Source organism: Salvelinus namaycush, chromosome 27 (genome assembly GCF_016432855.1).
Source record: "Salvelinus namaycush isolate Seneca chromosome 27, SaNama_1.0, whole genome shotgun sequence".
Taxonomy (NCBI): Eukaryota; Metazoa; Chordata; class Actinopteri; order Salmoniformes; family Salmonidae; genus Salvelinus; species Salvelinus namaycush.
This window is the reverse complement of record NC_052333.1, coordinates 21,628,568-21,639,574: the sequence shown is the minus strand read 5'-3', so window position 1 is coordinate 21,639,574 and position 11,007 is coordinate 21,628,568. Positions and strand designations below refer to the sequence as shown.

Sequence of the window (11,007 nt, the reverse complement as noted above, 5' to 3'; positions counted from 1 at the left end):
ATCTCAGTAATATCTTCATGTGTGTGTCTACTCTGTATAAAGTGAAAAACGAAATGCATTATAACTATGCAGATTTGTAATAAAGTTCTCATTTTCATAATCGTAGAATGAAGCTTTGAGACAAATATATTGCCTCCAATGAAAATAACTAATGCTTTAAAGATTCTGTGGTTGTCCACAAAACAGAAGCAATGTTGAATGTTATGAATCATGTTACATTTCCAAGTCACATTATTTATCATCTTCTGCTAGAGTCTCTAGTTCTATAACCCCTTCAAATTAATTTAAACCAAATACATCCTTTATCCATCCCTGCTTGTCGTATCCTAGTCGCCTCCTACCTACTGGTAAACTCCGCTCCGTGTTTTGCGTTCGTCTGAACGCCTCAGCAAAATGGCTGTGTCTCGCGGAGCCTCGTGCTGGTTTGGTTGGTGTCTTGCTGATACTCTCGTTCTGTAACAGAAGCCTCCCCACATTTTCTGTCGGGTAATTTTATTCCCTAGATTCTTATTTATATTCTTCCAGTAACTTTCCAGTCGAATCGGAGACGGGAGTGGATGCCGGATTCGGTCCGGAGGTAGGGGGAATGATTTGGGACACGGGTACATTGTTATAAATAATTGTATTTATGTTTAATGCTATTCAGAGAGCTCGATTGTGAGTGACTCGCTGTGAGAGAGGCAGAGAGGGATATCATGGCTGCGCAGGTCGCTAGCGTCGCCACTCTCAACACTAGCCCGCCATCCGAACTTAAAAAGCCGGATCGGGACCCACTGGAGGAGTCGGTACCGGGAGAGAAACAACATGAAAATAAGGAATCTGGATCTGACAACGGATCTCCGGGCCAGAAGGATCTGCAGGACGGGGCCGATGCTGGAAATGTAGGAGGAGGAGGGGAGCCTGACATGAAGAACGGGAACTCGTCCAGGGTGAATAATAACAACCAAAATGATACGGGGGGACCGGAGGGGAATAACCACCCCGGGATGGGCCATCACCACCAGGGCTCATTCCCTCCACCTCCTTACGAGTACAACCAGCACTACAGCCGGGGCCCTTTTCATCAACATGGCGGACAACAAAGCCCTGGCATGGCAGCTGCAGCGGGGCCGGCAGTGCAGTCAGGCAACATGATGGACCCATACCCGCCCAACTCACACGACCACGGCTTCCCCAACCATTTTAACAACTACAGCCCCTTCCCGAACCGGACTTCTTATCAGGGCCAAGGATACGCCATGAATTCCCCGCGTAATAACCAGCCCCCGGCGGCTGGGGGGCAGCCAGTCAAGCAACAGCCAGCAGGCGGAACTACAGCCATGGCTGCCTCGTACAATAATCAGAGGTATAACATGGGAAACACACAGCCCACGTCTACCCCGACATTAAATCAGCTCCTAACGTCTCCAAGCTCTACGAGGAGCTACCAGAACTACCCACAAGGAGACTATAGTAACCAGGAAGGGGCTAGCAAGGGAGCAGCAGATATGGCCAGCAGTCAATATGGTGGGGGTCATCCGGGTTGGCAACAAAGGAGCCAGCAGCCGCCTATGAGCCCAGGGAACACGGGACAACCTCTGAACAGAAACCAGGTAAACTTTCTCTCAGTACTGGTGCACTTTGAGCAAGTTACAGACCGCTCTGTGTTGTGGTGGACCAGCCATTGCCAAAGTAGATAACAGTATCTAGCTCTCTAAAATGGCTGCCTCTGTGTTTTCTCCCTACACCACCTCCTATAAGAGCATTTAAACAGAGAAACAAGCTATGTCTGTGCTAAAATACCAAACTCACTGAGCTAGTAAAGATTTTGCTTGGTTCGGGGCAAAGGGGACACGAGTGTGAGGAGAAATTGGGCTAAAGGTGTTTTCTTTCTTTGCTTATCAGAACTTGTACTTCTTCAACTTCGTCTGTATAAAGCACAATTAAGGTTATTTCCCCCAGCTAGCTATGTCGCTAACGAATCCCTGCTAAACTGTATTTTTGTGCTATATCCACTCCATGTACACCCTAAGTTTGTTGCAAGCTTTAACACCAATTATAAATAGAAATATGTAAATGGAACAGATGACGTGCGATTATATTGGAACGATTTGTTATAAGCAAGTAGAGCGGATTTTATATGTATAAAAAGTACACTTCTGTCATTGAAAGTGACTGTGGTCGATGTTTGTAAATGTAGCAAATGACTATCCTTCAGCTGCAATATTTTCCCGCGAGTTGTTAGGTTGTAACGTTTATCTTCCGATTGTTACATTGTAGCTAACGATAGACGTTATATTTTAGACGTTATATCCCTGAGTTGTCTATGTATCGCCAGTAAACACGCCAGTGATTTGAGTGAAATCAGTTTTGTTTGCTTTGAGATTTGAATTATGGAGGTAAAATCCTTCTGTCAAAGCCAGGAGACAGTTGGTCTTAGGTCGACATGCTGGCTGAGATCTGATTGGCTCCCCATCCACTGCTCCTGGTCATTTATAATTGCATTATAACGCTGCAGAAATCAGCCACATCAGCTCTGGCAATGTCAACATGACATTACTAATGTTATTCACGTACTTTAGCCTGTTTAACGGATTATGTTGCATGACATTTAGCCTGAATGAAATGCAAACAAAATATTGATTTGTATTGTGGTCAGCATGCAGCAGCCTACATGTTATTTTTGTGTCCATGCATGCGAAATTAAACAACACTGCAAAATATGCTTTCTGGATGGTTTCATTGAACACATGATGCTGTGTAAGTTCCTCTAGTAATTTGCATGATAACTGTATTGCCTGACACTCAAATAATACATTAGTTGTGTTTGTTTAGCGTAAATCTAGGTAAAATCTCAGCCGTAGACTACATGCAAAAATACTGTGTTTCTACTTCTACATGCATGTACAGCTCCACAGACAGATTGGAGATGTGGCAGAGCTCTAGTGCTGACTCTGGAACAGCAGAGGGAGTAGGTGTGACTGTTTCCCCAATGCTAGAATAGTGCTCCTAGCTGATCTAGGATCAGCACTAAGAGGAGAGACTGGAGTTCTGTTGGAGAATCTGACTGGTGTTGTGTGGTTCTACATAGTTTCAGGTTGTGTAGTGCCCTGTAATAGAATCTGACTGGTGTTGTGTGGTTCTACATAGTTTCAGGTTGTGTAGTGCCCTGTAATAGAATCTGACTGGTGTTGTGTGGTTCTACATAGTTTCAGGTTGTGTAGTGCCCTGTAATAGAATCTGACTGGTGTTGTGTGGTTCTACATAGTTTCAGGTTGTGTAGTACCCTGTAATAGAATCTGACTGGTGTTGTGTGGTTCTACATAGTTTCAGGTTGTGTAGTGCCCTGTAATAGAATCTGACTGGTGTTGTGTGAGAGGATCTGAATGGCTGGAGAAGTTGTAGTGTTTACAAGCAGCCAAGGTGTCAGCCAAGTTACTATGATTACTTTCACGTGATGCTACACTGTGTGTAATCATGTCAACAGACTTCCGGTTTTAGAATGTTATTAACCACATGTAGGCTAGGTGTAGAGTTAACCTCCTGAATATTGAATAGCCAGGCCTATTTGTCATTTCTATCCATTGAAGTTTAGATGGAATTTGTTGATTTCCGTTTCTTGGCAATTATGTCATTTGCACGTGTTGTTCACATGATATTCAAGGTTAGGGTTAAACATTTTTTTTAAAGCATTTTAAACAAGTTGTTATTGGTTAGCTCAGTTGTTCCCAACCTTTTTCGCTTACTGTATCACCAATAGAATTTTGCTCTGCCCGGTGTACCCCTGAAGTACCCCCTCGTGCATTTTAACAGTAGACCTATGGTCTCACGAGCCTTCTCAAGTACCCCCTGTGGATAGGCTAAGTACCCCCTGGGGTCCTAGTACCCCTGGTTGGGAACCACTGAATTAGTTGACTATGACTGCTACATTTTTCAGCAGTCTGTGGACTGTTCTTTCCTCTGTTTTATTATTCTCCCCAAGAGACTTGTATGATGCCACTGGGAATACCTGTCTTAAAGACACTTTCATTCCTTCTCTCAGGTGTTTGCAGACTCCTGTTCATTCTCCCGTAGGCAAGCTGTGTAGTGGACAATTTAAAACCCAGGACTGCAATTTGTGATGCATTCAGCCACAGCTCTGCATGTGGAGCTGCTGGAGAGTCGAAGAAACAAACTATTATGCCGTTTCCAGTGGCAATCCCCTCTGAGAGCCTTGTGTTAAATCCTGTTATGTTGTTAAAATCCATTGTGTGATCGACATATGTTATTCTTGAATTGGGCTGTTCACATACTCATGCTCGTACAGTTGTTACGTCGGAATATAAATGCCATTGCCTCTCCTCAGCCTTCTCATTAATTAGCTGTGCCTGCCTAGGCTACAATGCCACTGTTACTGACAATGCGTTTCTGTTTCTGGAGTTGATCTGTTTGTACAGATCTATGGACAGAGGTCATCACTGTCTACTTCCCTAAACGATGCCCAGGTTTTTAGGGGGCTGGTGCTGAGACCCTGGGGCTTAGAGTGAATGGAAAAGAGTTTTGCTTGCTCTTTTGGGGTCTAGTCCCGATTACGGCAGGGCACTTTGTGACAAATGTTGCTTTTAAAAGGGCAAATTGATTGATTGCTGATGAAACCCATTTGCTTGATGAAGGTCGGTTGGAGGAGCTCATTTTCTTTGAGGCATATATGAAGATGAGAGCTGTCTAGCCTAATGCCTGTCTAGTTGACCGCAGACAGACAGACCCTTTTCTGTGAGAGAACAACACACATCAGGCTAAAATCACATCTGGTTGGTGTCCAATAAAGTTTGTGGCCATTTTATTTTTGTGACAACACAAACCCTGGATAATTTGAAGCGACCAACATGGACATATGGTAGTTGGCCACACATTCAGCTAGACCAAGGTTGCGTTCGTGTGTCTGTCTGTGGTACTGAAGTTTGACCGAGGGGACCTTGATGTGGTGGACCAAAGTCTAGTTTGAGTTTGACCGGACTAAAACTAGTCTGCCCATACTGACGGGTGATGGCTTTACCAGTTTGTGGAATAGGTAAATATTGATAGGAACATGATTACTGATTTTTAAGGTGAAATGTTGTCAATCTCTGCAACCGAGATGTACTGTTTGGAGGTACTTGAGAGGACCAGGGTTGAGAAACACTGCTATAGCCAGTGAGGTGGTGGGAACTGTGAGGTGTGCTCTACTATATTGTGGCTGTGCACTCAAGGATTCTATCCTGTCTGTCTGCCTGCAGTGCTGACTAATGATTATCCACACGCCAAACGGCCAGGACAGAGCGCTGCCTCGTTTGTGTGTGCCCTGTGTGACGGGCTGATCCTGTGTGTGTGAGGGGGAGAAAGTGTGTGGCTGATCCTGTGTGTGAGAGGGGGAGAAAGTGTGTGGCTGATCCTGTGTGTGAGAGGGGGAGAAAGTGTGTGGCTGATCCTGTGTGTGAGAGGGGGAGAAAGTGTGTGGCTGATCCTGTGTGTGAGAGGGGGAGAAAGTGTGTGGCTGATCCTGTGTGTGAGAGGGGGAGAAAGTGTGTGGCTGATCCTGTGTGTGAGAGGGGGAGAAAGTGTGTGGCTGATCCTGTGTGTGAGAGGGGGAGAAAGTGTGTGGCTGATCCTGTGTGTGTGAGGGGGAGAAAGTGTGTGGCTGATCCTGTGTGTGTGAGGGGGAGAAAGTGTGTGGCTGATCCTGTGTGTGTGAGGGGGAGAAAGTGTGTGGCTGATCCTGTGTGTGTGAGGGGGAGAAAGTGTGTGGCTGATCCTGTGTGTGAGAGGGGGAGAAAGTGTGTGGCTGATCCTGTGTGTGTGAGGGGGAGAAAGTGTGTGGCTGATCCTGTGTGTGAGAGGGGGAGAAAGTGTGTGGCTGATCCCCGTGGGAAGGTTTTTGTGAATGATCTTTGGCTGCCTGTGACAGCTGTGTGTGTGTGTGTGCGTGTGCGCGCGCTTGGCTGTGTGTGCGCGCGTGGCGGATGCCTCGGGAGGATCTTCTCTCTGTGACCGGCTCAGTGCTCCACGTGCCACCAGTCATCCGTCTCTTCTCTTCAGTCAGACAGACAGACTAGTGGTTTTCCGCCCTCCGTCAACAGTCTAGGAGGTGGTGCATACGGACTACAGTTCCTCTCTCGTCTTTTGTCCCCCTCTTACCCTACAGTCAGTATTCTCTCATTCCACATGTTGTGTCCACCACTTTTTCCTGCCCTAATCAGGCCACTCTTACCCTTTTTTCCCATCCTCAAATCATTCTCTCCTTTTACTTTTACCAGCCACTGCCCTGAGAGCAGTGGTATGGGATTGGGGACATGCTAGTGGTCTACCACTAGGTGAAGCCTACAAGATGGACTGGAGATCCATGTGCAGCTTAAAAACAAAGGCTAGCATTTATTTAGGACTACACACATTTAAAAAAACAAAACTGCAAACCCATTCAATTCTGTCATTCTTCTCGTCTCCCCATGTTTGGGCAAAATGTCAAACTTAGGCTGTTGCTTGACTCCACGGTTGGAATGTAAGGGTAATTCATTTATTTACACATTTAGGTGGTTTATCTTTAAAAAGCACTAGATTAGCACAGTTATATGCTAGCGTGGCTGCAGACTTAATTTACGTGATGTATAATGTGTGTTTTATAGAGGAGCAGGTTAACCTTTAAATGTGTGTTTTATAGAGAAGCAGGTTAACCTGTAAATGTGTGTTTTATAGAGAAGCAGGTTAACCTGTAAATGTGTTTTTATAGAGAAGCAGGTTAACCTGTAAATGTTTGACTGCTGAGTGGGGAAGGGCGGTTCAGCTGTTGATTGTGGGGGGTGGGGACATTTTGTTACTGTACCTCACAGCTTTTCATACACAGCTCTGCTCAGGCTAGCTCTCTGTGCTAAAATGCCATTGGCTTCATGAGGGATGGGAAAGCGGTCGTTGCAGAGTCTCCTTGCAATGCATTTTGGGGAATACCATCGTTGATGAGGTTTGAGCAAACCCAAATGTGTATTTCTCAAGTTAAAGTGAAATATGTACAGTTACTGACTCTCATTTGGTTCTACTGCTCTGAAACCTGTTTAGTATTGTTTCTCCTTGGGCCTCAGGCTCCACCACCATGTAGACCAGGTGTAGGTGTGGCATGCTGCAGCGTTGATGTCTCCCGCCATGCATCAACCTCTCCACGACCCCAGAATTTGCATGTCTCAGGCCTAACTGTTGCTTAGCGAAATGTGTGTGTGTTGCTGTTGTTGCTTCGTTCCATTGGAGTGCTGGATGTGCAAATTCACCAGTCCAACGGTTCTACTCCCCCTCTGAGGTGTGCTTACCTATAACGGCGACCAACTACCACTACTTGAGTCAGTTGAGACTAGGGTGAATGGCGTCAGTCAGTCAGGTGTTGTCTGACTGTGTGTGTTAGTGGGTTAGGCGCGTGACCCAGACAGATCCTTAAGCACCCTCTGTTCCTGCCTGCCTGGCTTGGCCCCGCTGGCTTGGTTCAGCTGGGTATTTCTGGCATGTAAATGGTAGTGTATTGACTGAGTGACAAACGTATTATCGTACGGGGTCATCCAGACCACTGAGGTCATCGTGGCTTGTGGTTAGTCTTGTATAAACACCCGAGGACATCATGTGACCTGTTGCTGGGGCGTCATGGGATTGTCTTATCTCTTTGGCTGATTCATAAAACAGGCCCACTCTACTGGCTAAAATGGAAGCTAGCCTAATGGGCCACATAGCCTATTTATCCATGATAGTACCTTTAAACCAAAATAATTCCGTATTAGCTGCAAATGTCTTAAGTTCTGGGTTGATGAAAACAGCGTGGCTAATGAAATTTGAGCAAGGCAGGATATTGATGATTGGCCAATCAAAAATCTGAGTTATTCTAGGGTTGTACCCCATGGAGTCCAACCACCAGCAGCCCTGGCCTCTCTTCAGGATATGAGGGACCTGGCTAGAAGATGGGTCTGGTCTGAGGGTCACAGGTTAACCTCACTAGGGTATGTGGGACGGTAGCGTCCCAACTCCTCAACAGCCAGTGAAACTGCAGGGCGCCAAATTCAAAACAACAGAAATCCCATAATTAAAATTCCTCAAACATACATGTATTTTACACCATTTTAAAGCTACACTTGTTGTAAATCCAGCCACAGTGTCCGATTTCAAAAAGGCTTTACGACGAAAGCAAACCAAACGATTATGTTAGGTCAGAGCCAAGTCACAGAAAAACACAGCCATTTTTCCAGCCAAAGAGAGGAGTCACAAAAAGCAGAAATAGAGATAAAATTAATCACTAACCTTTGATGATCTTCATCAGATGACACTCATAGGACTTCATGTTACACAATACATGTACGTTTTGTTCGGTAAAGTTCATATTTATATCCAAAAACCTGAGTTTACATTGGCGCGTTATGTTCAGTAGTTCCAAAACATCCGGTGATTTTGCAGAGAGCCAAATCAATTTACAGAAATAATATAATTATGCATGGAATTTTAGATCCACTTCTCCTTAATGCAACCGCTGTGTCCGATTTCATGCTGTTGAATCAACAGAAATCAGAAATAGTATTATAAATATTCACTTACCTTTGATGATCTTCATCAGAATGCACTCCCAGGAATCACAGTTCCACAATAAATGTTTTTGTTCGATAACGTCCATCATTTATGTCCAAATTCCTCCTTGTTGTTTGCGCGTTCAGTACACAATCTAAACTCACGATGCGCGTGCAAGTCCAGCGGAAAGTACGGACGAAAAGTCCAAAAAGTTATATTACAGTCCGTAGAAACATGTCAAACGAAGTATAGAATCAATCTTTAGGATGTTTTTAACATAAATCTTCCATAATGTTCCAACCGGAGAATTCCTTTGTCTGTAGAATTGCAATGGAACAGCGCTCACTCTCACGTGAACGCGCGAGACTGAGCTCGTGGCTCTCTGGCAGACCTCTGACTCATTCCCCTCTCATTCGCCCCCACTTCATAGTAGAAGCATCAAACAAGGTTCTAAAGACTGTTGACATCTAGTGGAAGCCTTAGGAAGTGCAATTTGACCCCATAGACACTGTGTATTCGATAGGCAAAGAGTTGAAAAACTACAAACCTCAGATTTCCCACTTCCTTGTTAGATTTTTTCTCAGGTTTTTGCCTGCCATATGAGTTCTGTTTTACTCACAGACATCATTCAAACAGTTTTAGAAACTTCAGAGTGTTTTCTATCCAAATCTACTAATTATATGCATATTATAGCTTTTATTGCTGAGTAGCAGGCAGTTTAATTTGGGCACGCTTTTCATCCAAAATTCCCAATGCTGCCCCCTACCCTAGTAAAGTTAATGTTCTGCAGTGGAGGGTCCTGTTCAGTCTCCTGTCTCTGACCTGATATTATACTGCCTATAGAAGAAGAAAAAGCCTGAAAAAAAGAATTGTTCTGTCAAATGGGAGAATACATTTTGGTTGCTGAGTAGATATATTTAATCTGTAATATTGTGTATGAAGGCTACAGCTTTGTGTTCTTCTCCCAACCTAGGCCAGACAGTTCTTTACAGACAATATTGGGAAAATACTCCATTTGAAAAAAGAGTAGCCTATCTAGTCTTATAGTAGAGTTCAACATTCAGGTGACTTGTCCTGTGGCCCAACGGGCTGTGCCAAGTGAAAGCTACCAGCCCGAAGGCAAAATTGACCTGGCCCCTCTGGACAAGATCAGCTCACAGGGAAGAGAATGATTCTCATAACAGCCTCATCTTTTATGTAGGTTTTAGGCTCAAAACTAAAGGTTAACCTTTTTTCATCCCGTTAGCTTCCAATGGGTTAAACTGAAGCGTTTTTAATCCATGTGTGTGTGAGCTCCTGTGTTTAATCTTTTTGTCCTGTAAATCTTTAGACTTTTTGCGAACAGCTGGAGGAACATCTGGGTGTGTACTGCTGTAGTAGTGTGGTACATCAGTCCTCACTCCCTCCCCAGACGATGGGGGGCGTAAGCAGGAGAGGAGGTAATTTTCTTGTTTTATTCCAGTCTTCTAGCGGTCAGCTTAGAGTCCTAACCAATGTGGTTGTAAGAGTGGCGGGCATGGGTTTAACTTGTATACAGTTGAAGTCGTAAGTTTACATACACCTTAGCCAAATGCATTTAAACTCCGTTTTTCACAATTCCTGACATTCATTCAGAGTAAAAATTCCCTGTCTTAGGTCAGTTATGATCACCACTTTATTATATGAATGTGAAATGTCAGAATAATAGTAGAGAGAATGATTTATTTCAGCTTTTATTTCTTTCATCACATTCCCAGTGGGTCAGAAGTGTACATACACTCAATTAGTATTTGGTAGCATTGCCTTTAAATTGTTTAACTTGGGTCAAATGTTGCGGGTAGCCTTCCACAAGCTTCCCACAATAAGTTGGGTGAATTTTGGCCCATTCCTTCTGACAGAGCTGGTGTAACTGAGTCAGGTTTGTAGGCCTCCTTGCTCACACACACTTTTTCAGTTCTGACCACACATTTTCTATGGGATTGAGGTCAGGGCTTTGTGACGGCCACTCCAATACCTTGACTTTGTTGTCCTTAAGCCATTTTGCCACAACTTTGGAAGTATGCTTGGGGTCATTGTCCATTTGGAGGACCCATTTGCGACTAAGCTTTATCTTCCTGACTGATGTCTGGAGATGTTGCTTCAATATATCCACAACATTTTCCTCCCTCATGATGCCATCTAATTTGTGAAGTGCACTAGTCTGTCCTGCAGCACAGCACCCCCACAACATGATGCTGCCACCACTGTGCTTCACGGTTGGGATGGTGTTCTTCAGCTTGCAAGCCTCCCCCTTTTCCTCCAAACATAACGATGGTCATTATGGCCAAACAGTTCCATTTTTGTTTCTTCAGACCAGAGGACATTTCTCCAAAAAGTACGACCTTTGTCCTCATGTGTAGTTGCAAACCGTAGTTTGGCTTTTTTAATGGCGGTTTTGGAGCAGTGGCTTCTTCCTTGCTGAGCGGCCTTTCAGGTTATGTTGATATAGGACTCGTTTTACTGTGG

At 44.5% G+C, this 11,007-nt stretch overlaps 1 protein-coding gene across 3 annotated transcripts in view; it reads left to right on the top strand.

Moving 5' to 3' along the window:
- Nucleotides 1–419: 419 nt before the first annotated feature.
- Nucleotides 420–11,007, top strand: part of LOC120022830 (AT-rich interactive domain-containing protein 1A-like) — an 84,784-nt gene continuing 74,196 nt past the window's right edge. For 2 of the 3 annotated variants that reach the window (XM_038966851.1, XM_038966849.1), the window contains exon 1: nucleotides 440–1,592. In XM_038966851.1, the coding sequence (XP_038822779.1) occupies nucleotides 696–1,592 (897 nt within the window). In that variant the 5' untranslated portion in view covers nucleotides 440–695. Of the gene's footprint in view, nucleotides 1,593–11,007 lie in introns of all 3 variants that reach the window. The other variant, XM_038966850.1, reaches the window with a different exon arrangement.